Source organism: Aedes albopictus, chromosome 3, assembly GCF_035046485.1.
Source record: "Aedes albopictus strain Foshan chromosome 3, AalbF5, whole genome shotgun sequence".
Taxonomy (NCBI): Eukaryota; Metazoa; Arthropoda; class Insecta; order Diptera; family Culicidae; genus Aedes; species Aedes albopictus.
The window spans coordinates 279114884-279142327 of NC_085138.1; the positions used below are offsets into that span (position 1 = coordinate 279114884).

Consider the following 27444-nt stretch of genomic DNA (forward strand, 5'->3'; position numbering starts at 1 on the left):
TCGTTAATTTGCGCACTTCGAAAACTATCTGAATGGTTCGTCATCTTCGATGTCGGCATGTGTTTTGTTTTAGTCCAAATGAAAATAAGTGGTTTGATATTAATAGGGTTGCATGAATCACTCCACTTACCAAAGTGAACTCATATCATGCGCCCTTTCCCCTCCCCACTAACAAAAAGTCCTTCCCATGACAGACGTGGAGACGCAGAGGTGATCTCGGTCTTTAGTAAGCAACGCACGTCATAATAACATTCCTTTCCTTCCTCGATGACCGTAAGGACGTGGCCGGCGCCGTTATTGACCTAATAAAGTTTGGAATTCTCGAAGATGCACATTGAGGACGGTAAGCTACTCCCAAGCTCCGTCTGTTGGTTCCTTGTGCAACGTCGATTGTTCTGGTCAATCACGGAGTAGCAACTACGAATAGTACGGTCATCTATGCTCTCATGCTCTCATGCTCTCATGCTCTCATGCTCTCAATTCGTAACAAATATATAACAATATATTATTGTTGCTTGGATCATGTTTGTATAATCAAATACAAAATCACTTGACATATTTTTTGTATAGTTTTCGTTTTAAATTTAAGTACAGTAGATGTTTCGGTTATCGAATGTTATTCGCTAAAACTGCAACGACTGACAGACGTCAAGCCGTGTTGGCAGAGGGAGCTCTCAATGAATATTTTAGGAAGTACTTATAGAAAACTAGCTGAAAAGCAGGCTTTAGCCAAGTGAGGACGTTACGATATCAAAAAGATGAACAATGATTTTTCTAATGTTTTCCAATAAATTAAAAGAATCTAGTAAATAGTAAACTACCATTGATAGCAATACAAATACAATTAATTTAAGGGTTACGTACAAAAGGCTGAAACACGGAAGGCTGAAATAACAAAAGGCTGAATTACGAAAGGCTGAATCACAAAAGGCTGAAAATGTCAAAAGGCTGAAATTACATAAGGCTGAAAGAATGATTCGACTAGTTTTCAAACGGCGAGCCTAAAGGCAGTCATGCGAGCCTAAAGGCAACACTAACATCACAGACAAACAGACATAACACTCTAATTAATCATATCGTACACTGATATAATGATCTTTATGAAAATTTGCTAGTTGGCCGACCACTCAGCCACAGACAAACAGACATATCACTTACGAAATTTCCATCGACCACGCTTTTACCGATCATTTTAAATTTTCATAGTTGTGGCTTTTTCAACCAGAGGCGCGCGCATCGTTTTTCTATGTGTTTGACGTTTCACGCTAGCGCCTTCTGTTGACGATATTGCACAACACAGTGATTCGTGCAACTTTTCCACCAGGTGATGGTGGTGTGAACTGGGCGATGGATTTCCATGAAAATCGTTCAATGTGTTACGTCTGTTTGTCTGTGACTCAGCCTTGCATTGGTTTTGCTTGAGTTTGACATTTGACGCACATTTGCGCTCATTGGTTGATGATTTATTGGACGAACATGCTTCCGTTACTATGTTCGAAATCGGAAAGCGTTAGGACTGTTTTTCCGCGCTAAAGTATGCATTATTGATCACCTACATAACTATGACAGTATTTCTCCAAAGAATAGCATATATTTAAAAGAAGGAAAAATCTCTGATCACATTGTTGGCAGCTGTAATGGCAACCAATCTCCATAACCGCATGATTCGAAAGAATATCTGATGCTCAAAGAAGGAAAAATCTCCAATTGAAATACCATCAGTCATTTTATGTGTTAGTTGGTGTTGCCGCTGGCAACACTGCCTCTTTATATGTCGAAAGAAGAAATTCGGGCAAGCGAGCGAAGCCTAGGGAGAAAGGTTTTTGATGAACGATAGGAGAAGTGAAATGTAGCCGAAATGGCCCGGACGGGGTGAATTTATGGAAGCCTAATATTTGTTGAATTGGTTATTCTATATTAATTTCTAATACTGATAACTTCCAACATTAGTGCAAATGTAAGTGATAATGTTAACTAAGAAGGAAGAATTAGATTGTTTATTTACGACAAGTTTCTTATGGATTAGGACCTAAACGGATATAAAAAGTGCCTACCAAATGATACCATTTCCATTACAGTGCGCTTATGGATTTGAGTAGTTTGTTGCGATGGTAACGGCAGAATTATTGTTAGCGAAGAACACCGAAAGTGTAAGAATTTGTATTTTTTATATTTATTTGTTTAATTAAATAAAAACCACGGGGGTGAATCTTCGTCACGAAAAGCACTGCTCGTTTGATAGCTCAACACTAGCGAACCTGGTGGTGGAAGTCAAGCTTTTTCCTACAGCGAGCATAGGGAGACGACGCAGCACGCTTTGATGATTTTTTATTTTCCCATGGAAATTTATTCCCATCTAGTTCTCCAAGTGACAGTTTAACGACTTCCACCTCGACACTTCAAATTTGTTCGAAGATACACATCTATTTGCAGTTTACACATCACAAGATACACATCTCTATTTGCAGTTTAAAGCTGCACTAAACGCATGGATAGCGTCATCGCTACTAAGAACCCGGTGAGAAATTCCCCTTCTGCCCCCGCAACAGTTGGTATGCATCATTAGCTTCTTCACTAAGCATATTCTATGACTAGGACTTATAAATGTAGCCGATCTGGTTAGAAAACGGGTAGTCATGCTGAGAGTGACGGGTTCGATTCTCCCTCGGGTCAGAAAATTTTTGTAATGAAAAATTCCTTGACAACCGCCCCAAGTAACCACAAGCATTATATCATAACATTAATTCAATCGTATTATAGTTTAGCTAATGCCAGATAACTTTTATTCTACATCTGTCAGGTAATGAGGCGTTTAATCTACATTATGAAAGCATTGAAGCATTATGGGATTTTGACAATTCGGTATAGTTCTATAGGGCCATTGTTTAATGCTTCATTGCATTACCATGTTAAAAGCTTTATGGCATACAATAATGCAAGCATTTATTACTTTATATATGCCTTTACTAAAGTTTCCATCATTGTAAACAGAAAAATACCCCTTAGTTCGAAAAAAAAACTGAAAACATTTTTATAAACAGAACCATTCAAAAGAAAGGAAAAAAACAACCAACATTTTCATGGATTGCTGCGTAGCACTTAGATTATCATGTGTTATCATGTTGCTGTTTGAAAATTTATATTATTTATGGTGTTTTGGGTTTTTGTTGGGACATGAAAACAATCAGATGCTGAGGGAACAAAAATTATGTGGGGTATTGGTTGCCTTATTTCCTTATTATTGTATGTTTTCTTATTTATTGTATTGTTTTTTAGAAGTGAGCTCGTATGAAAACAAAAAGTACAGAATCAACACAGACGAATTTATATCTTTGCATTATCTTCGTTTGTGGAATCAATCGGTTCTGTAATTGCTTGTTCTCGAATATGATGAAATTGGGAGAGTAAGATAACTGATGGCATTCAGACCCCAGCACAATTTTTTTAGAGCTGCTAAAAACACAACTCAATAAGACACGAGCTAAGTATACGTTACCTTATGTTGCACATTTTTTCAGGTGCAAAATACATGGTAATCGTAGCACACAGCGTTAGCGCGTCCGAGTTTCATCGTGGTCCAGTTTCAGCAGTCTAGGTTCAATTCCCGAAATACAATGAAAAAACATCAGGGTGAGAGCATCGGATCAGGTATGAGAAGATAAAAATAGATAGAAAAATGAAAAACATACTTTTTTTCTTTTTTGACATGATGCCTTAAGTATGCATTCCATACGATTTGATTGCATTAGCTATATGGTACAAGCATTTTATATGCTTTAGCAATCACCACAGTAAAGCTTGCGTTAAATCAACAATAGTAGCGCCACATTCAACTTTAAACCTACTTTAATGGTAGGTATATAACAAAACAACTTTATATCGCATGTCATATAATACACTATAAAGCGAACTTAATGCTCTATATACAGCGTCATGGTTACTTGGGGCGGGCATAAAGTATCTTCCTGCCTGTCACACGATATACAAATGCAAAGTGGTCATTGGCAGAGAAGGCCCTCAATTAATAACTATTGAAATGCGTATAGAAGCTGAAAGCAGGCTTTGTCTCAGTTGGGACGTTACGCCAGAAAAAAAGAAGAAGTACTATAACTCATTTCCTGCATTTTTTGCAATTTCAGCCTTTTGCGCATTCAGCCTTTTGAAATTCAGCCTTATGTTATTTTCAGCCTTTTGTGTTCAGCCTTTTGTGCATTCAGCCTTTTGAAATTCAGCCTTATGTTAGCATCCCTAATTTAATGGGGTCAATTGAACCGATGTTAAAATAAACATGCAATAATGTTTGTTGTTATGTAAAAAAATTTCGCTTTTGAAAAACCAAAGAATTCAAATTTCTCGGTAACATTTTTCTCCAGCATTTACAGATACTAATAGCCACATGAATTGTGAACGATTTATGGTATGGATCATACGACCTGAGGTCTGGCTTGTGATATTTGGCAATTATTTGAAAAGATTGATGATAGATTTTATCAACAGCTGCCAAGCAATACATACCAGACAGACACCAGAGTGTTTGATTCTTATCATAAAATGTGCGGCCGTTAGTGCTCGTAAATGCTGTATGTAAATGTAAGCGGGAAATATAAATTCCATGGATTTTCAAAAGCGAAAACTGCTTACAAATAACAACAAATATTATTGTATTTTTATTGTAACAACGATTCATTTGACGCCATTCAATTAATTGTATTTGTATTGTAAGAACAATAGAAAACATTAAGATATATTGTTTTCTTTCGAAAATTGCCCTAAAAATGTCTCATAAAAACACAATACATTCTATTGTTTTTCGCGAAAAAGTGTATGAAAATTTTCTCAAAATTTTATGGTTAAGATACATAACGACCACCATTTTTTATTGTAAAAGTGCCATTTACCATTCGCCGAATGGTATAGAACAATAGGGGTGATGGTGAGTGTGCCGTGTAAATTACAATACGTTTAATGGTGAATATTTTTAGAAAAAATGGTGTTGTAACAATAAAATTTATCGTATTTTTATGATATTTTTATCAGGGTATACAATTAAGCATCGGTTGAAAAGAAAAATTTCCTTATCCACTTAATTTTGCTCTTCTAAGCCCGAATAACGTGTCAATACTTTTACAACTAGTGAATTTGCCACTTAAAATGCAAAATTAAATTTTGAAGTTTCCCTCTTAATGGTAAGCAATTTCCTTTGTAAACAAGTGATTTCTGTTACAATAAATGACTTTTTCGTCAAAAAAAAAAGAACTTTTTTCAACTTATTGATATTCAGAATAGCTTCATAACTTTCCAACCAAGGTTCCACAAAAATGTTAAAACAAAAAAAAATACGGGAAGTTCTAGTGGCAATCTATTATTTAGAAGCAACGATTTCAGCTAAGTGAGAAATACATTTCAAATTTCTAAAAAAAAAGGCAAAACTATTTTTTTTCTAAACAAATAAAAGTCTAAACTCATCTCTAGACATCTATGAACTAGATAAGGGAAGAAGTTAGAGATCATTACGACGCTTAGAAGTTCCTAGTATGCAATTACATTTAGTACCCAAATGATCGATTTCACCCCGCTGATCAATTTGACCCCAGTTTATGGTACCAGAAATTCAATAAAGAATATTAGAAGGTTGGGATAAATTTAGGAAAAATGTTCATAAGCAACACTTCTTAGTTCCATCAAACAAAAAAAAAACTCTCCATATTGATTTTTTTTTGTTTTTGTTTTGGTTCAAGAGCTTGCGGCGCACCAGGGCGCCTCAGCGCACAGTTTGGGAAGCACTGATATACACCATTATTTTGAAGCAATTTACAGTAAATTTGTTGGAAAGGATGTCAATGTTTCCACACTCTATCAAGCAGAGTGGGAGATAGCATTATCGACAAAAGTGGATTGAAGTATATACGATAAACGGAGAAATACCGGTCTTAAAAGAAGAGATTTTGTTGAGAGAGAATAAAGATGATGGTGCTTGAGAAAGGGTAATTACATGTGTAAAGCATACAGGAGAAACAAAGAACGGGCAGATCTGTTTAGACCATTAACCAGAGAAGTTGATTTTTATTTAAGCGAAGAAGATATTCCGCAGAACTATATTTTATTTTTTTTTCAGTTTTTTAAATCACAGTCCACTTGGTTCCGCTCATCCTACATCTTCTTGTGCATTCTTACAATATTCTCACAATTATTCCGCAGGGACTGAAATCAGCATGCTTGATTCACCGTAAAGTGCAGCGAGCTCACCACATACAGTTCTCCTGCGTATCGCCAATGATCGCCATTTGCACTCGTCGCAAGAATACTCAAGTACGTCTAAGTCTCATGTCCGAAAGGGAACCACTGGTCTTATCAGCATTTTGTACATGATATATTAAGTGCGGAAGTAAAATGCACTTATGGTAAGTGATATCGATCAGCATTCTAGGTGGAGAGATTGCTATATAATAATAACAACTGTCGTTCGACACTATCATTGAATCATTAACGGGTAGCATCGGGAACGGTTTCCTGCCAAACGTGATTTTGATCTGCTAGTTGTTGTGCGATTTTCGAGCTAACGGTAGGTAACGGTTAATCTTTCATTTACAAGCTGTTTCATTTTTGTTACTTTTTCAGTGCATGGAATTAAATGTATGAAACTGACACTTAAGTGCTCATGATAAGCCAGCTGACAAAAAAGCCAAGAGAGAAGCAAAACGAAATGATAAGCTCATCTTGTATTACCAAACACTTAGAAGCCTGTCAGTAACTGGACGCGAACATTCATCAAAATGAGAAACATATTATTATTTTGTCTGCTTCAATTTTCGTTTGCGATTGAATACAATCCAAAAAACTTCATAAACACGTTCGAAGGTATTTTCAAATCTTTCCTTGGGTTATGGTATGATAATCTAATACTAATTCAACTCCTATTCTTCAAGCCACATATGGATGTTTGCAGTTTAGCACGAAGGATGCCTGTCAACCGTATTTTCCAACAAATAGATTCAAACACCTACACACCACACACAATAATGTTACGATCATGAGGATGGGTGTTATGGCAAATCAAGGACCTCACATACGTTTGTCACCGAACGAGTTCCCGGACGACACCAAAATCACCGAGATTGGTATGCTATCAGAAATCATGCAGCGCAGCTAGATTTTTTGGTGAGGTAACAAATAATATTTATTTTAGTGCTCTCCGCATGGGAAAACACGGCAAGTGAAATGAGAAGCTACGTTAGGCATATAAACAAACCCATTTCGGACCTGAAAATTCTCAAACGCATCAACACTCCCGGGTTGCTCAACCAGTTCTACCCGATGATGTTCACGTTGGAAATCGATCCGAATGGAAATGTGAAACTGATCAAGGATGGCGACCGAGTTCCCTTGGTTGAGTTCCAGAATCGAGCGATATCGTTCGAGTATATAGAGTTTTGTCACTACATTGCACCGGCAACTTTTTTCTTTGACTGTCCGTTGGAGATTGACCGTAGGGATTGCAGTGGTATTGTTTTGGGGTGATTGGTGATAATAAAGAGTATGAAGATACACATTATTTTATATCTAGGGGAACTTACGTATTTTCGGCAGTTTTGTTCTCTTCGTCATGGGGGGTTTTTTTGAATCCTGTTGATCTCATAATTGGCCTCAAATCCTTCCCAACCAAGCTGAGTTATATACCCAAATTTCAGGCAATTTGGTCCACAAAAACCCCCCATGACGAAGAGAACAAACCTGCCGATAATACCCTTTGTCACCCTATCTAACATTAGGCCGTTACAAATATTTATTTCACTTTTTGTCCTACTACTCTTTGGCTGGTCGAGGGGGGGGGGGATAAAAATAATAAAGCATTTAATCTAAAAAATATTTAAAACTCATTGGATTTGTTAAGAATTTTCACCAAACCCCGAAATTATCTTAAATATTTTTTCATGTGCTCCCTCAAAATGCAAAATCCAGCCAAAATTTTTTGAGGGGGGGAGGAGACAAAAAGTTAAAATATAATTTGTATCAGCCTTATACTCCTATGAAAAAAAAACTGATTGTTCCAACTCTAAGTAATTAACTGGAATGCGGAATAATGTCGATTTCTCTAGAAGTAAAGTGTATAGAGAGCTGAGACAGATGAAGAGTAATGTTTTGTGTCAAAATGATTAAGTCAATCATAAATGGTGTTAGGGGGCTGTTCGGGCCCCTATGAAGTTGATCATTAATATTAACTTCTTCTCTCGATCAGCCTAGATAGCTGTGTAGTGTCGGTTGCGATTGTCTCAATTGGCTAAGAATAACACTACGGACCGCCTGTTCCGGTGGTAAGAGTCCACTAAACAAGTGGCCCCTAATTCATGGTGTGATGCGGCTTTATGCTTACCGTGCCAAGGAATGAATGGTTGGGGGGGGGGGTCTAATAAAAACCTAACCGCGCAAACGGTGCCTGTGAAGAACCAGGGCGCCCTCCACAGTATTTTGCCCTTACTGCGCTAACCGGAGAAATGGCGCAGTGGACCTTGTGTTTCTCCGAGACAATCAGCTGCCCTTCTTTAGTATCAAACCTAAAGCTAAATAAGGGCGGGATTATGAAGATGTTGTTATCACCTATAAAGAGTGATACGATCAAATTTTGGTCACACCATTTTTTTTCATAACTTTAGACTGCGTACACCAAGACAGCTGATTTTTGGACCAGTAATGCTACATTATATGTAGCTTATACCATAAAATTTTCATCAAAATCGATTAAATATTGGTTGATATATAGATAAAACCATCGACCTACCTTTTTAAAATTTTGTACAAAGGCGCTCCATAGTAAATTTTCGGAAATTTAAGGTCAGTAAAGCACAATTTTGATTATAGAACTACCAATATTGCTCCAGTTTTTATCAAAATTTTACAGTATAATACTATTATGAAAATATGTTCTTAGTAAAATTTTAAGCCATTTTGTATGAATACTTTCAAAGTTGTAGCAGTTTGAATATGAAAAAACTGACCGGGTACCACTTAAGCAAATATAACTTTGTAACGGCTGGATCAAATTGAATGAAATTTTTATACAACATTTTGATATGCATACTTCACATACAGAAAAAATTTCATTGAAATCGGTTAAGTATCTCTGGCTCTATAAATATAACAGTAAAAATATGTTCTTATTTGTGAATCCTCTTTGCACAAAATTTTAAAATTGCAGATCTCAGGGTTCAACAATATCTCCGCAAATACTAGACCGATTTTGATGAAAATTGTATGGTACAAAGCTACATATAATGTACCATTACTGATCCAAAAATAAGCTGTTTTGGAGTACGCAGTCTCAAGCTGTGAAACAAATTGTGTGACCAAATTTTGACCGTATCACCCTTTATGGTTTCGCATTATGCGATTTACACAGTGTATTCTGTGTATCCTCGCCTTTGGCGTTTTCCAATCGATACCGATCTGGTTTTATTGCTGCTGTTCTTTGTTATGCTGTGATTGTAAAGAGTTTAATCTTGCCTAGTTTGGGTAGTGGCTACGGTTAAGATAGCTCAGATCAATCTTCAGCATAAAAAAACAGCAACGATCAATCTTTGCAGACTTATACAAAATGGTACGGCCCAAGTGGCCTTAGTCCAAGAACCTTACTTTCATAAGGGTAATTTCTATCTAGGAAACCTTGTGAATCCGGTGTTTGCTAATATCAGTAAAAATGAAATGACAAACTCGCGTGTCATGCCTCGAGCTTTTGTGCTTGCCAACAACGCAATCGTTGCTTCACTCGTCTCTGAATCAGCTACCAGAGATGTATGTGCTGTCACAATTGATGAATCCGTTGGAAACCTCAACGTATTTCCTGTCTATTGTTCGGTTTATTTACCGCATCATGAACCATCCCCTACAAATGCTTTCAAACACGTCATCGCATACTGTGCTTCAAAAGGTCTTCCGATAATTGTAGGCAGTGATGCTAATGCTCACCATATCATCAGGGGCAGCTCCGACATTAACTTGAGAGGCTCCAGTTTGACGGAGTACTTAAGTAGTACAGATCTTGGATTACTTAACATATGCAACCGCCCAACCTTCATGGTATCTGCTAGAGAGGAAGTATTAGATATAACGCTTTGCTTTAGTAGAATTAGTCACGACTTGATCAATTGGCATGTGTCGGACGAAGAATCTTTATCTGACCATCGCTACATTTTTATTGAACATGTGAATGTTACTTCGTAAACTTTGCGTTTCAGAAATCCCCGGTCAACCAACAGGGATCTGTTTACTGATTTGGTTGCGGCCAAATTCCATGGATACTCACCATTCATTGACACTCCAAGTGAGTTAGATGATGCCGTTGATACAACAACGACCTTCACCCTGGAAGCTTTTGAAGAAACTTGTCCTCTGCGGTCTGTGAAGACCACAAGAGTAACCCCCCTTGGTGGAACTCTGATCTGGCGAAGCTCAGGAAACAATGTAGAAAGAGTTGGAACAGACTGCGTTCGGCTGGCTCAGAGGCTTTCAAGTCGGCTCGAAAGGTTTACAAGAAAGCTCTCCAGTCTGCTGAACGATCCGGCTGGAAAAATCTTTTTACAAATGTTTCCAGTTTGAGTGAAGTCAGTCGGTTAAATAAAATCCTTGCGAAATCTAAGGATTTTCGAGTGAACGAACTTCGTTTGCCAAATGACGACTTCACTTCCTCTGATGAGGAAGTTCTAGAATGCTTGCTCAGCACACACTTCCCCGGATGTGTGGACACTACATTTTCAGATGAACCTGATGTCTTTTCTTGTAGTTATGATTCTCTGGCTTCGGCCCGGAGTATTGTTAATATAGAATCGATTGAGTGGGCACTAAATAGTTTTGCTCCTTTCAAATCTTCTGGGGCAGATGGGATTTATCCTATTTTGCTTCAGAAGGGATTTGATTTGATTATTTCAAACATGTGTTGAAAAAAATACTTGTTTGCAGTTTTGCTACAGGGTATATTCCCAAATCTTGTCGGGATATTACTGTGAAGTTTATTCCGAAAGTGGGTCATGCGTCGTATGAAGAAGCAAAAAGTTTCAGACCTATCAGTATGACCTCTTTTCTTCTGAAATGCTTAGAACGCATTGTGGATCATCACATCCGTGATGTTTATCTGGCCAATGTGCCTCTTCATATGAACCAACATGCCTACCAATCTGGTAAGTCCACTGTGACTCTTTTACACAAGGTTGTTTACGATATCGAGAAGGCATTCGCTCAAAAGCAATCTTGATTGGGTGCTTTCTTAGATATTGAGGGCGCCTTTGACAACGTGCCTTTCGATGCCATATTGGAAGCCACACGGGGTCATGGTATATCTCTATCTATGGTATATCTTTCTATCATGGTATCTATAATGATTTCCAATTGGATTCACCAAATGCTTAAAAACCTACATCTCTTTTCGACATTGCGTCAAGCAGCGACTAGGAAACTGAGTGTTTGTGGGTGCCCCAAGTGGGAGTCTTGCCACCGCTTTCGGCACCAACATTTCAAAAGGGCGTAACCGCATTTACAATGAATGCCTTCTCACAAAGCTGTGGAGCGTAACCCATCCCTCTCGAGCAATCCACTAGCACAAATAGAAAGATAAAATCCTCCTCTTTCGATTAATGGATGTGAATTGCGTAAGATGAATGAAATACCTGTGAGAAGGCATTGGTTGCAAAAGCAGTTACGCCCTTTTGAAATGTTGGTGCCGTTTTGTGGAATCTCGTAGCAGATACGCTATTGAGGCAACTCAATAATGGCGGTTTTCCTACATATGGTTTTGCCGACGACTATCTTACATTGTTAGTTGGTATGTTCATTAGGACCCTTTTCGACCTGATGCAGAACGCTCTTCAGATAGTTGAGGGTTGGTGTCGCCAATATGGCCTTTCGGTTAATCCAAGTAAACATCTTTTGTTCTTTTCACGGAAAAGCGAAACCGTAATGGTGTTCGACCTTTGCGTCTCTTTGATTCTGAAATAAATGTGACTGAACAGGTAAAGTACGTTGGAGTTATTCTTGATTCCAAGCTTTCCTGGACACCTCACATTGAGTTCAGGATCAAGAAAGCTTGTATGGCCTTCGGACAATGCCAGCGTACCTTTGGTACAACTTGGGGTCGTAAACCCAAGTATATCAAATGGATTTAAGTGTTCCTAATGATAACACGTAGTTTGACATTATTTTTTATAATTCAAATATAACTGAGATTTGATACAAATCTGCGTTCATATTATGAAAGGCGTGCACTTTATCTACTACATCAAACACAGAACGCGACCATTTGAATATACACTGGTGCATAATTGGTGCATAATTGATCGAGCAAACGCCGCACAGTGGGATCATTCTGAAAAAAAAGACGTTCAAAACCTCTAAGAGCCGTTAGATGACATTTTAGCACATAGGTGTCTTTGGAAGATATGTTCAGAAAAATCTTCTCTATTTTTATGCATATTCACTGTATGGTAAAACTGTAGGGTGAACCCGAACAAAAAAATATTTTTTCAAAATAATTTTTTAGAGGGTAGATGTCTTTAGCAAAGTTGTAGAACAAGTAATTTCAAGTAACTTTGCTGAAGACACCATATAGCTTGGACTTCATTTTTATGGAGAAAATATGAAAGTTTAAAAAACAACCTCAAAATCAGTTTTTTGAACTTTTCCATGATTATATCGTAAAATTTCAACGTGATATGTTCTACAAGTTTGTAAATACTACTAGAATACACTATCTTGCTGAAGACACCAACTCTGTAAAGTTGAAAATTGCTCCAATAAATCAATTTTTTGAAAATTTTTCACTATTTTCACTATTGAATATTTTTTGAATAGGCACTTTTTGGCAGCCGTGCTATCAAAATTTCAATGCTTTATCATGTTCAGAATAGACCAAAAGTGACTTAACAATCGGGTCTGATAAGGCACTTTGATTTCTGATGCTATTTTAATAGTCATTTTTCAAAGAAAATATTCACAAATTTCATACAAATCAATTAATACAAACTGAAAACTCACGAAAACTTTTCGACAATAATATTTGTTAATCAAAATAGTATTCTTGTTGAAATAGTCAATATTTCTAACACTTTGGTTGACTTTACATTGAATACCCGACAAAATATATCGCTTTTTAAATTTTTAGATGAGTTAAAAATTCACTATTAAATATTTTTTGAGTAGGTACTTTTTGGCAGCCGTGCTGTCAAAATTTCGATGGTTCATTATGTCCAGAATAGACCGAAGTTGACTTAACAATCGGGTCTGATAAGGCACTTAGATATCTGAAGCTATTTTAATAGTAATTTTCAAAGAACACATTCACAAATCTCATACAACCTTTCGATATTATTTTTAGCTCATCCATGTAGTAATTCTGAATAAAAAAAACAAGTTAAATAAATGTAGACTATTTCAACTGTTAGTGTCATTTATCTTGAACTACAAATTTTGTAAAAGGGAAAAGGCTCTTTGAGTGATTTTCTCATCTACGAAATCTTTCTCAAAAAGGCACAAAACCTTTTTATGTTTTCAAAAAATCGTTATAATATAAATATAAAACTAAAGGCTCCTCCGGAAGAGTATCCATAATCGAGCCGTGATCTTGATGCGGAGTTGTCAAGGGATAAACCAAGGTAATATGTCTACGACGAAGGAATTTTGAAAATCATGGACAGGAATCGACCTAACCGACGCAGTTCTTGAAAACTAGAAAAAATAAATTTTAAAGAGTATCAAACAGCATAAATAATTTCAATAAAATATCTGTGAAGAATTTTCATCATGACGTAAGATTTACCACCTAGAATATCTCTAACAGATACTGGCTATTTCAATGTGATGTAACAATGTTTCACTCGTTTTATTTTATTTTTTTATTTTCAACACAAAACTTGTAGAGGCATTCATTATATTTTCGCCTTTTTAGTTTTTTAACCAAAGTTATAATGTTAACATAGCAAATGAAAATGTTATCATTGTTTTAGTTGATTGATCAATGTATGTATTTTAACACAAACAAATGCATTGGGAATTACAATAAAAAAATTGATAAAAAACACAGTTTTGAATTGGTATTAAAAACTCATCTAAAAATTTAAAAAGAAATATTTGTTGTCGTATATTCAATGTAAAGTCAACCACGGTGTTAGAAATGTAGACTTTTTCAACAAGAATACTATTTGGATTAACAAATATTAATGTCGAAAAGTTTTCGTGAATTTTCAGTTTGTATTAATTAATTAGAATTAAATTTGTGAATATTTTCTTTGAAAAATGACTATTAAAATAGCATCAGAACTCAATGTGGCTTATCAGACCCGATTGTTAAGTCAATTTTGGTCTATTCTGGACATGATAAAGCATTGAAATTTTGATAGCACGGCTGCCAAAAAGTGCCTATTCAAAAAATATTCAATAGTGAAAATAGTGAAAAATTTTCAAAAAAAATGGTTTACTGGAGCAATTTTTTATTTTACAGAGTTGGTGTCTTTGGCAAGATAGTGTATTTCAGTAGTATCTACAAACTTGTAGAACATATCACGTTGAAATTTTACGATATAATCATGGAAAAGTTCAAACAATTGATTTTAAGGTTGTTTTTTAAACTTTCATATTTTCTCCCAAAAAATGAACTCCAAACTATATGGTGTCTTCAGCAAAGATACTTGAAATTACTTGTTCTACAACTTTGCTGAAGACATCTACCCTCTAAAATATTATTTTGAAAAAATATTTCTTTGCTCGGGTTCACCCTACAGTTTTACCATACAGTGAATATGCATAAAAATAGAGAAGATTTTTCTGAACACATCTTCCAAAGACACCTATATGCTAAAATGTCATCTAACGGCTCTTAGAGGTTTTGATCGTCTTTTTTCAGAATGATCCCACTGTGCGCCGATTTTCATACAAAATGGCCAACTTTGAGAATCTGTAAGTATTGTTTGCTTTGATGGATTGAGCTCAATTTTTGACACGAAACTACAAATATGCTGAATTTTGGGTAATCGTGGGTAATGTGAATTTTCATTCACAGGTCTGGGCGTGACAAGGAATTCAAAAAGTGCAAAAATGATCGGAAAACGACACGCGGTTGTTCCAAACGGTCGCGAGCCTTCAGCGTTGGAATATGTGTACGAGAGTGACTTTGGACGGAAAATGCTGTTCGAAGATAAAGAAGAAAATGGTATCTGGTCACGCCGCAAGAATTACAAGTTATAGGAAGTGCTAAGTGAGTGACAGCATCTTCTAGGAAGCTGGATTATATGTGGACAGACACAGGTAACCTATTGTGGGTTCCGTTATCCAGTTAAAAAGTGAATTATATGCTTAAGCCATACTGTCTACATAACATTGATAAGAAGATATTATTGTTTAAACCACAACTGGTACGCACTAAGATAATCGGAGGATAGATTACTTTTCTCCGAGTAAGGGTTTCCAAACCCGAGAAATATTTTCGTGGTGCGAATCGGATGGTTGTGATTCGTATGGAATATGTGGCAATTATGCATAAAGTGCTTTAAATAGGGTATGTGTGCCATCACTAATACTCCCATATACCGATTGAATCTGTTCTTTTTGATTTCTAACAAAAAATACAAAAATATTAAACAAAACAAACAGCGCTTCAATCCTTTGTTCTTCGTAGGATGAAAATGGGAGCCACATGCTTAAGAAGGGAACAAATACCCTACCACATATAAAAACAAAATAAAAATGATAAACATTCAAGCGATTCATATTGAAGAATGCATTCCAATAACCTTTGGTGTGATCATAGATTGGGAAACACTGAGATGGTTCAATTAAGAATAAAAAAAAGCATATCTTGAATATTTAATAAAGCTCTTGAATAATACTATTTAAATTACTATCTACTAAACAGTACAGATGTGGTTTTGAGAGTTGGAAGTTCGTGGTGTTCCAAAATGATACTTATTGTAGTTTTGGTGCAGTTAGCCTTTGCTAAAGCGTTCAATCCAGGAATCTACTTTAATAGGTTTGAAGGTAGTCGTTGAATCAAGCAATGCAACCAAGGATTTTGATCGATTTGAATTGTTATTTTCAGACACGAACGGCTGCCTACAGTACAGCACTTCCGATGGTTGCATTACAGCACATACTTTTTTCTCCACCAGCCGGTTTCGACACCTGCAAACGACGGGCAATAATGTCACAGTGCTGCGAATGGGAGTAATGGCAAGCCAAGGGCCTCACATACGTCTATCCCCAATAGCATCCATACGACAATGTCAACATGAATGAAATAGGTAATAACCGGTTGAAAATTGAACCTTACATGGGATTGCAAGTGTCAAATAACTCTATTTTTTAGTGCTTTCGGCTTGGGATAATACGGCAAGCGAAATCAGACGATACATGCGACATGCTGATAACAGTATTTCGAACGTGCAGGTACTCAAACGAATCAGTACCCATGGTTTGGTTTCACAATTTTACCCAATGATGTTCACGATGAAAATCGATCCAAATGGAAATGTTAAGCTGACCAAGGATGGTCAACGGGTTCCCTTCGTAGAGTTCACCGATTACGAAATGTCATACAAGTTCATCGGCTTTTGCAATTATATTGCACCGGCAACTTTCTTTTTCGATTGCCCTTTGAAAGTGGAACGAGAAGAATGCAAAGCGGTAGCATTAAACTGATAAACAAATTCATGTTCATTGGTATACCGTCATACCGTTACTACTGCTCAGCAGGGACGTGCTCCTATTTTTATTCTAATAAAAATAAATTGAGGCGTTGTTTGTTTGTTTCGTTTATTATTTTCGCTTTTTTTGTAGTGAAGGAGCACGTAAATATGCTAACAAAGAAAAGATTAATCAATCGATGTCATAGCGGATCAAGAAGCTTCAGAGGCGTTTCAGGTGCGTTTCTGCGACATTTGCGGGGCTTCCAGAGGCGTTTCAGGGGTTTCAGTAGTGTTCAGGGACATTTTAGCGAATCTCAGGGAGCTTCAGGAGCATTTCAGGGGTCTCAGGATGTTTCAGGGACATTTAAGGGTTTCCATGGTGTTTTAAAAGGTTTTCAGGAGCGTTTAAGGTAGTCCCGGGGAGTTGCCCGTTCTTCTTCTTCTTCTTCTTTGTGAATTGACGTTCGCATTGGAACTTGGCCTGCCTCTCTTCAAAATAGTGTTCTTTACTTTCACAGTTATTATTTGAAGGGCTTTCCTTGCCTGCCATTGCATGAATTTGTACATTGTGTGGCAAGTACACTATGCCCAGGTCGAAAAAATGTTCCCGACCGAAACAGGAATTGAACCCGCCGTCTTCAGATTGACCGTAGCCTTAACCACTAAGCTAACTGAAGACCAACGTAATGTCCCTGAAAACTCCATAATTCTTTCAAAACGCTCTTGAGATGCTTTTGACCGCCCCAAAACCCCCGTAATATGTATCTTTGAAGCGCCCCTAAAACACTTTAAAATTCTCAAAACGCTCCTGAAGTGCCTTAAAACGTCCCTGAATCTTTCGTAATCCTAAAACACTTTGAAACCCTCTGAAACGTCCCACAAATGCATTAAGACGCCACTAAAAGCCCGGATTCCCTCTGAAACCCATGGAACGACAATGAAGGGCTCCAGGTAATTTGAAACTCCCCCAGAAACCCCCACTGAGAACTTGTGGAAATCCCTCTTTCAATCTCACTGAAACCTCGCATGACTTCAGCTCAAAATCTCTCAGCCGCTATAATTTTCCAATAACGAACTTTTAACTTTAATCAAATTGAGCGATTCCAAGCAACAGCATCAAAATTAAGGAAATTTTTTAATTCATGATTTTCTATTGAACTGAAACTTTGCACAGTTTTTCAGTTCCATCTAAATCGCCATTTTTCGATATCAAATTTTTATTTTGAATCACGACTAACTTTTCGAAAGGGTGTATGTGAAAATGGTTCAATAATATTCAAAAATCTGTACAGCCAAAATGGTTCGTTCGATTGCTATGAATTTTTCAGCAAAGTTAGATAACTAAATGGTGATTCCTATGAAAATATACACTGTGAAAAAAACATCTTTTTTAACATTAAAAATATCATTTTTGTCACAAAAACTCAAATATCTCAAAACCCTATCTTTTTACCAACGCAATTTTTTTAGGGAAGACGGTCCATTGTATTAGCAATCTACCATAAAAATTTGGTGATGGTAAACTAATAAACAAAAAAGTTATAACATTTCAAACATTTCACAATTTTCACATTTGGTAAATATTTTTTTCTGTGTAAATTATTTCGGTCAGAAATCGCAGTTTGATGCTGATTTTATTGTTCAGCAAAGTTAGATAACTAAATGGTGATTCCTAAGAAAATATACACTGTGAAAAAAAATCTTTTTTAACATTAAAAAATATCATTTTTGTCACAAAAACTCAAATATTTCAAAACCCTATCTTTTTACCAACGCAATTTTTTTAGGGAAAACGGTCCATTGTATTAGCAATCTACCATAAAAATTTGGTGATGATAAACTAATAAACAAAAAAGTTATGACAATTCAAACATTCCACAATTTTCACATTTAGTAATAATTTTTTTTTAGTGTAAATTAGGCTAATACAAATTTCGATTTTCTCTTATGTCACCGCCCCCTCGGAAAATTTTGGTCGGAATTCAACATTTTGAGGGGGGCACAAATAAAATGTTCAAGAAAATCAACAAATTTAAGGTGTAATTCGAGTTCCACAGAAACTTTCTTAATAAATCCGATGAGTTTATCTATGTTGCCTAATTGTTTGGATATTTTTCCATCGAATACATTTATTATTTATCATCCTCCCCCTTAACGAGTCAACGAGCGCTGTGACAAAAGAAGAAAATGAGATTTGTTCCTGCCTTTATTTCGGCCGGAAATCGCAGCTTGATGCTGATTTTATTGTTAATGGCCTTGCGTGAGTAAAACAAGCTGTTTTTATTATGTATTATGTATATTATATGTACAGTAATGTTCCGATTTTATCACGCCCTCCGCGCATTAGTCGTTTATTCATTATTTGCTGTTACATTTGAGGACAAGTGTTTTCCCTCTTCTTCAAAATGAATGTTGAAAGCGTGTTTTGCAACGTTAAAAATATTGAAATGGGTATAGATGTTGAAGTATGTATCAAAGCATTTTTGAAAAGGGGCGTGATTAATTGTTTAAACTGATGTCGCTGATGGTACGGTGACATGACTCTCTGCACTTAGCACTTCTGGCAATTTCTCAGTTGTTGTCGTTTTCGAACTTCCTACGCCCTGCTTTACCGATGATATACAGATGGCTCGTTTGTCAAAGTCTAGACGGCAGGACGTGCAAATGCGTAAATTTGGATTCAATTTGGGCATAACCAGTCTCTTTCAGATTATCTAAGGTGCTTTCGGTGAGATTTCGTAACTCCTTTGATCATTTTTTTTTCATCAAACGGTCTACAAGAGAGAGTTGAGTTGAAGACCTTTGAGAAAGCGACTGTTCATGTTGTTCGTTAGATTATAATAAACAAAATCACTTATTAGTTTTAACTGACTAGTTTGGTGTTGTTTGCTTGGCTGAAGAAAAAAATTACTATTTAATATCCATAGCGGTAGTATTATTTTTTTGCTTTTTCGTGAGCATTGTCATGGTATGTATACAGACAAACAAACGTAACACTGACGAAATTTTCATTGACCACGCCTTTAACGATCATTTTGAATCTTGGTTGTGGCTTTCATAACCAGAAGAGTGCCCATCATTTTTCTTTGCGTTTGACGTTTCACACTAGCGCCTTCTGATGACGATATTGCACATCGCAGTATTTCGTGAAACATTTCCACCAGGTGGGGGTAGTGTGAACTGGGCGATGGATTTTCACGTGGTAGGTAACTCTTATGCATTTGTTGTTGTTGAAGTTACTCGCATTCTTCCGATCATAACGTCTGTTCTCTAAGAGGTATTTTTTTGAAGATAAACTAGACGTATACGCGTATATAAAACTTTTATTATACAGCTTTTGTCTTAAAAATAAGTTTAATTCCATTTTTCTTATAATCAACAGCTTTTCAACACTATCAAGGGATTTTTTCACCAGTCACGTACAATAAAAAGTATGACACTCTCAATATTTTTGATCAAAACACTGGATCGCGTCTAAGTTTCAAATAGATACTATAGAAATTATGAATAATCAAACAAAAGTATCATGAAAACAACTTGTTTAATTCAGGCGGTAGCCTTTACAATAAAATCAGCATCAAAAAATAATTCTCAAAATAATTTACACAGAAAAAAATTTTTTTTTGTTACTAAATGTAAAAATTGTGAATTGTTTGAAATGTCATAACTTTTTTGTTTATCAGTCTACCATCACCAAAATTTTATGGTAGATAGCTGATATAAAGGGCCATTTCCTCTAAAAAATTAACGTTGGTAAAAAGATAGGGTTTTGAGATATTTGAGTTTTTGTGACAAAAATCATATTTTTTTTAAGTAAAAAAATAAATTTTTTACAGTGTATATTTTCTAAGGAATCATCATTTAGTTATCTAACTTTGCTGAAAAATTCATAACAATCGAAAAATCCGTTTTTGCTGTACAGCTTTTAGAATATTTTTGAGCTATTTTAGCATACACCCTTCTGAAAAGTTAGTCGTGAGTGAATATGAAGGTTTGATATCGAAAAATGACGATTTAGATGAAATTGAAAAACTGTGCAAAGTTTCAGATATTTTTGAAATGGTCGCTCAGGATCGACTGACATGACTCCGTGGAATTCCTCATATGCATCTCGAGGCTAAGTGGTCCCTCAATGGGCCTAAAGTTCTGTGTGTTGGATGGAATCCATGGTGCGAACGTTTACAGGTAATCATACCATGTACCGTGATTTCGGGTGAAATTGATCACTTTTCGCAGTTTTTTGCGACTATTTTTTTAATGTTTGTCGATATGGTTAAATTCAATGCTTTAAAACAAGTACGACCATGGTTTTCATCAGTCAACGAGGTTGAAACTTTTACAGCAAATCATTTTATTATAATAAATATTATTTTAAATAAAAAATCAAAAATTTTACTTTCGGGGTGAAATTGATCAGTCAGTGAAATGCCTTTGTAGGTGATGAAAATTATTTTTCCATCTGAATTAACCACCCTAGAATGCAAAAAGCTATGCAAAACTGTTACAAGTTTACTAAATTTTCAATTATTTAAGTTTTAAGTTTAATAAATCGAAAGAAAACGCCTAAAAAGTATGCAATTTTCTCACTAATCATGTGTATCGATATCGTACTTCCGAAAAAGTGCAATTTTATGCATAAATTACAATATTTATAGAACTTTTGATGACGAAATCGTGTTAAGCGAATACTTGGCAGCTATAAATATTCATTCGAATATTCACTACATGTGCGATACAACTACGGTAACAAAAGTTTGGAAGTGTCTATGAAGATCGCCTAACACGCAGTTCCGGAAAATATTGAATTTGATACCGAAATATGTAACTAGTTGGCTGTAAAACATGTTAACTCATCATTCAATAACCCTTGAGCAAGGTGATGGTCATTTTCCACAAATTGTTTTAAGTTTAAAGCGTTATTTTAAACAAATAAAAATGGACCTCTCGTCAATCAATTTCACCCCACTGATCAATTTCACCCGAAATCACGGTACCAAACTTGCTGCTACACACGGAGCTGTTGACAGCTTTTATCGTGATGGACGACATGCAGAGGCGCGTGATCGGTTGGTGGCCGATCGACAAAAAATGTGCAGGTTGGGGATGAAGGGCCGATTTTTTAACTTCAGCATAATAAACGTGCCCAGCTCTCACTCCGGAAGCACTGATGATGACAAAGACGCATTTTACGTGCAGCTCGACCGCGATTACGATCACTGCTCAAGCCACGGCGTCAAGATCATCATAAACGCTCAGGTCGGCCAGGAGGAGCAATTCAGGATGGGAAAGTTCAGCGTCCGCCAGCTGACTAACGAAAACCGACTAACGACTAATTGATTTCACCGCCTCTAAAAGAAGGGCCATACGCAGCACCTTTTTCCAACACAGCCTCTCTTATCGTTACACCTGGAGATCACCATAGCAGACGGAATCGCAAATCGACCACGTTCTGATTGGCGAAGGGCACTTCTCTGAAATTATCGACGTCAGAACCTATCGTGGGCCCATATAGCCGAGGCGGTAAACGCACGGGTATTCTGCATGACCATGCTGAGGGTGACGGGTTCGATTCCCGGTCGGTCCAGGATCTTTTCGTAAAGGAAATTTCCTTGACTTCCTTGGGCATAGAGTATCTTCGTGCCTGCCACACGATATACACATGCAAAATGGTCATTGGCAGAGGAAGCTCTCAGTTAAAAACTGTGGAAGTGCTCATTGAACACTAAGCTGAGAAGCAGGCTTTGTCCCAGTGAGGACGTTACGCCAAGAAGAGGAGGACTTCTCTGAAATTATCGACGTCAGAACCTATCGTGGCACTAACATCTGCTCCGACCACTATCTGGTGATGAGCGATTGAAGTAACCGGATGTTGCCTCAGCATACGTGCAGAATCTCGGGGCACCGTTGCCAGACGATGGCCAGCTCGAAGTGGTCCCTCTAGACGAATGCTGGAGAACAGTAAACGCAGCCATCAACGACGTAGTCGGGTACGTGGAAAAGAGTCGACGAAACGAATGGTTCGACGAGAAGTTCAAGTTCGTGGGATGTTTTGAAGCTGGCTTCATCGACGGCCGGTCGACAACGGACCAGATCTTCACCATACGGCAAATCCTCTAGACATACCGTGAATATCAGGTCCCAACGCATGTCCCACCTGTTCATCGACATCAAAGAAGCAAACGACAGTATTTCCCGCAAAACTATGGAAAATCATGGATAATAACGGCTTTTCTGGGAAGCTGAATAGACTGATTAGCACAACAACGTTAGACGGTGTGCAAAACAGAGTAAGGGTTTCGAGTGAACCACCGGGGCACGATTTTCACAAAATCCGGTCAGTTTCTGTGCTTCGCAGTCAACATAGGCATTATTGCCAGAACGTTTGGAAAGGTGGCAAAACTGTACATTGTACACCAACCTGAATACGCGAAACAGCAAAGGTCGGACTGTTAGTGATGGAGTCAAAAACAAAGTACGTGCTGGTTTGCGAAGCCGAATACGACCGGGTCCGTCTAGATTCTAGAATCTGGATAGTAATGTGGGGATTAGACGGTGATGGAAGAATTCGTCTTCTTCTTCTTCTTCTTCTTCTTTGTTTGAGCAGAGGTGCTCGGGAGGGCCAGTGGCTGAGACTATATGTCCAAAGAATTCGTCTACCTCGGATCCCTACTGACGGCTGACAACAATGTCAGTCGTGAAATTTGAAGGCGTATTATCAGTGGAAGTTGTGCCTTCTACGGGCTCTGGAAGAAGCTGAGGTTTAAAAAGATTCATAAACGCCAATGCACTATGTACAGAACCGGCTGAGGGGGTATTTTCGGCCTTGGCAGTCTTTTAACCTTCACATACCCGACCCCCAACATCTCATTTTCAAAATGCTGGCATTTCGACCATTTTCATCCGATTTTAATGAAGTCGCCCTCAATCGATCATAAATAGGTGCAAGTTTATTACACCCAAGTGGCCATGCAATATCCGGAATCATTCCGGGGATATTCCAGATTGTACTGGGGCCAGGGAGGGTGCCGAAATGGCTTAAAATGATTATTTCGTGTGTTATTGTGTTTGAACCATCGATTTTCAGCGAAATTTTCATTGCGAAAAATAAAACACAACTGCGATAACCAGATTTGAATAAGTTGACCCATCTGGATCACCGTGACAGGTTCCGCGGGGACCTCATTCGGGACACTTCTGGTTTTCATCCAAAACATGTCGTGCGACATATTAAACTTCATGATTTCAAATGACTGAGTCAGAAACGATACCCTGAAGTCTGTATCAACTAATATGGCCACCCCGGAACATCTAGCATAGGTTCCACGGGGGTGACATAGGGGACATTTCTGGATGGCAACCAAAACATGCCGTGCAACGTATCAAACTTAATGATTTCGAGAGAATGGGGCAGAAAAAAAATAACTGAAGTATGTATCAACTAATATGCCCGCTCCGGAGCACTGAAACAGGTTCCGCGGGGCCTTTCAAACACAATAACACCCGAAATAATCACTTTTAGCCATTTGGCGCCTTCCCCACCCCCTGACCCTAGTACAATCCGGAATATCTCCGGAATGGTTCGGGATATTACTTGGCCATTGGAGTGCAATAAACTTTCGCCAATTTATTATCGATTGAGGGCGACTTCAGAAAAATTGGATGAAAATTGACGAAATGCCAGCATTTTGAAAATGAGTTGTCGGGGGTCAGGTATGTGAAGGTTAACGGCAGCAAAAACGGCTATTGCATTGAAACCCAACGGTTTCGGTTATGTATTTAACCTATCTTAAGGATTATATGCTCATTTTCTTGTTGGATTTTGAAGTTGGTCGTTCTATGTATGGAGTCATGGAGTGATGGCGTCCGCTATGGTGCGTTTGTACCGATTTTTTCGAACCTCACTGTACTTTCAGTGGAGTTTGTGTTTACCGGCTCGAAGTTAACGCTCGAAAATTGCAATGCAAGGCTTAACAATTTCTAAACTCGTGGTGCACGATCTTTATCCTATTCTGTCCAAGTTGTCGCAACCCTAGCACAATGCAAACGCAGGATTTGATGTACTGCACCATGCAGCTCTCAAGAAAAGTGTGATTCACAGTGCAATATGGCTTAGTAATGGAATCTACACAGACTGAAATATGGGATACATAACCCAGATAAGGTTAAAATCCCAAAAAAAAACAAACTGACTGTTATGTTATTTTTCTTTTCTTTTGACCAAACCAAAACGGCCATCCGAGCAGAAAAGAACGTCACTCTATGCCGGAGAATACTGATGATTCAGATCCAAACCTGTTTTGATCAAATAATCTCTTCTATCACCGCATCTCGCTCACAGGCCAGCATTTACAAGCACCAGTCGCACTTTACCACTCATCGACATTGCAATGCTGGTTTTACTTTCGTTTATTATCGTGTTTTTGGGGTGCTTCGTAATCAGCGAGCCATCAAATAAGTTTGAAGGTAAGTAATCACATTTAACGATTTTCTTTTAAAAGCTGTGAACTTTCCATATACATTTCAGCAACCTGGGGCTGTTCACAGTATAACACTGATCATGGCTACAAGCATAGACACCCCTATTATCCCATCAGTCGATTGCAGCACGTCAACATAACCAAGGATGGTGTTAAATCTTTCAGAATGGGCGTACTGGGACCGAACGATGGCCACTTGCGGTTGGCCCCAACTATGTTCCCTTACGACCAAACCGAAATGAATGAGATCGGTTTGTAGCCTCAATTTGGCCTTACATACAACAACGTGATATAAAACCGGTTCCATGTGCTTCTTACATCTTTCAGTTCTATCCGGATGGGGAAACACCAAAACGGTAGTTCGTCACTATACTCGAACTTCGCCCGAAGAACAGGTCGATGAAGTGGTACTACAGGAACTGAAAACCATAGGAATGTTGTCGTACTTTAAGCCGTTCATGTTCACCATTGCGATATATCCGGGAGGGCTGGTGCAGCTCACGAGGGATGAAGATTCCAAACCGTTTTTGCAATACAGGGATCCTAAGGTGTCGGCAGACTATATTGGATTTTGCAACTGGGACCGGCCGTTGGTGTTCTTTTACGATTGCCCGCTTGAGGTAGATCGAAGAGTGTGTGACGGAATTGTGTTTTAGGTAATTGCGGGTTGAATCTTCATAAGCTCTTCAAGTTACAGCTCTTCAATATTACAATTAACATCATAGAACATGTGTGAGTAGCTGTTTAATAGTACTCAATCAAAATGTTATCATCTCAGGCATCTATTTATTAAAATTTATAAAACAATTCAGAGTAGTTTTCTGTTAGCCCCAAATGTTGAACAAAAAAAGAAAGATAAGTATCATAGAGCACAGCATCCAACATTGTGTTTGCGAAGAAGAAGCGCGAGTACAACTCTGGAAATCACTGTTCCGTTGATTTATTTATTTGGGAAACCAATAAATACGTTTATCGTCTGCATTTGATTGCATATGAAACATGAAACTTCACAGATTATCCGTTATCAGAATATTTGAGTATCCATGAATCTCGATTAGAATGGAATCAGTACCGTGACACCTACCTTAGCGTGTTGGCGATCGTCCTGGCGGCAGTGTCACATCGAAAAACGTGACACATGTGGATTCGGGTGAGTCGATCTCGGGCCACGTAAGCAAAATCCCTGCGTACAATAAAAAAAATATAAAAATCAAAGCCATTAGTTTATCTTGACAAAAACTCTCCGGTGCATATAAATAAAGTTATAAACAAAACATTGGAGGGGTAAAATTATACTTAATACACGAGTATACCTTTCTCTGGGGTAACATCGAAAGAGGACACCGAGAAGCAAAATTTTATGTGAATATATTTTTGTGCATCAGTGTAGAAGAGCAGCAGGGAAAGAAACAGATAAGAAAGAAAACACAATTTGAGTATTATGAAAACGAAACAAAATAAATATTTATAAAAGGTGTTCAGTAGAAAATCATTTTTGGAAACAGTCAGTTAAGCTTTGGTTTCAAGAAGCAACGTTGAATGTGGTTGTTCAGCAGTTGCGTACCATTTTTTTTTTTGTTTTAGCTAATTCTACACTAATCGCGCACCAATCTATCTAGCCGATACGGTTCATTTGCCAGAGTGAGTTGGAGTTTTAAATATTCTGGATAATTATTCCGAATAATGGAATGATTTAGGCAAACGCTTATACAGCCAATAAAGTATCAGATTTGTCTCCTTCTTGTCACCTTTGGAAAAGGTCAAACGTTAAACGGTACCATCTGAATCGGTGGAATAATGCAAAGTATGCATCTTCTTTCTATAAATGCCCCAGGATTTTTTTTCCTAGAATTCACCAAGGATTTCCTCTCGAAGTTTTCCCAAAAAAGGCAATTGGAATTTATGCAGGAAATTAAGCTGAACTTCTTCCAAGAATCAATGCTGGGACTTTTTAGGGCTTCCTGCCAGGATTTCTCTGGATATTTTTTTTTACAAATTCCTCTAGGAACTCTTTCTGAGATTTTTCTTCAGATCGGTATTGAAGGAATGCTTCCTAGGAATCCGTCAGAAATGCCTCCAGGGATTTCTCCATGAGTTCTACCAAATATATTTTCAAGAGACTACCCCAGGAATTACTACTGAGATTCCTCCGGAAGTTCTTATATTTCCTCCGTGGATTTTTCCTAGGATTCCTCCCAGTAGTCCCTCCAGATATTTTTTCTGAGATTCCTTCAGGAAGTCCGCCTGCATTCCTTCTGAAATTTCTTTAGAGATTTGTTCCAAAGATATCTAGAAATATCTGCTCCAGA

At 37.5% G+C, this 27444-nt stretch overlaps 3 protein-coding genes across 17 annotated transcripts in view; 2 read left to right on the top strand and 1 right to left on the bottom strand.

The window, feature by feature from the left end:
- The window catches only part of LOC109420362 (protein Fe65 homolog), a 408519-nt gene that overhangs the window by 33945 nt on the left and 347130 nt on the right, over positions 1 to 27444 (bottom strand). For all 13 annotated transcript variants that reach the window (XR_009999499.1, XM_062860991.1, XM_062860996.1 and 10 more), the window contains one exon: positions 26220 to 26318. Coding sequence is in view for 12 of the 13 variants with exons in the window: in XM_062860991.1 (XP_062716975.1) it covers positions 26220 to 26318 (99 nt within the window). In the remaining variant the exon portion in view is untranslated. The remainder of the gene's footprint in view (positions 1 to 26219; positions 26319 to 27444) is intronic.
- Positions 6120 to 7545, top strand: LOC109420363 (uncharacterized). Of its 3 annotated transcripts, XM_062860997.1 has the most exons (5): positions 6120 to 6401; positions 6495 to 6562; positions 6619 to 6858; positions 6927 to 7118; positions 7187 to 7545. In XM_062860997.1, the coding sequence occupies exons 3-5, from the start codon at positions 6774 to 6776 to the stop codon at positions 7516 to 7518; spliced, it is 609 nt and encodes a 202-aa protein (XP_062716981.1). In that variant the 5' UTR covers positions 6120 to 6401; positions 6495 to 6562; positions 6619 to 6773; the 3' UTR covers positions 7519 to 7545. The 3 variants fall into 3 exon arrangements, with proteins under 3 accessions (XP_062716981.1, XP_062716982.1, XP_019550240.3); XM_062860998.1 differs by lacking the exon at positions 6495 to 6562; XM_019694695.3 differs by lacking the exon at positions 6120 to 6401 and having other exon boundaries at positions 6425 to 6562.
- Positions 24581 to 26160, top strand: LOC109401660 (uncharacterized). The gene is made up of 3 exons (XM_019674237.3): positions 24581 to 25121; positions 25183 to 25386; positions 25463 to 26160. The coding sequence occupies exons 1-3, from the start codon at positions 25046 to 25048 to the stop codon at positions 25789 to 25791; spliced, it is 609 nt and encodes a 202-aa protein (XP_019529782.3). The 5' UTR covers positions 24581 to 25045; the 3' UTR covers positions 25792 to 26160.

Bases quoted from the DNA above. Each gene is read 5' to 3' on its own strand.
- LOC109401660 (XM_019674237.3), top strand. From the start codon at position 25,046: ATGCTGGTTTTACTTTCGTTTATTATCGTGTTTTTGGGGTGCTTCGTA. The intron at 25,122-25,182 runs GTAAGTAATCAC...TATACATTTCAG, and splicing joins GCCATCAAATAAGTTTGAAG to CAACCTGGGGCTGTTCACAG. The intron at 25,387-25,462 runs GTTTGTAGCCTC...TACATCTTTCAG, and splicing joins AACCGAAATGAATGAGATCG to TTCTATCCGGATGGGGAAAC.
- LOC109420363 (XM_062860997.1), top strand. From the start codon at position 6,774: ATGAGAAACATATTATTATTTTGTCTGCTTCAATTTTCGTTTGCGATT. The intron at 6,859-6,926 runs GTATTTTCAAAT...CTATTCTTCAAG, and splicing joins CTTCATAAACACGTTCGAAG to CCACATATGGATGTTTGCAG. The intron at 7,119-7,186 runs GTATGCTATCAG...TATTTATTTTAG, and splicing joins CACCAAAATCACCGAGATTG to TGCTCTCCGCATGGGAAAAC.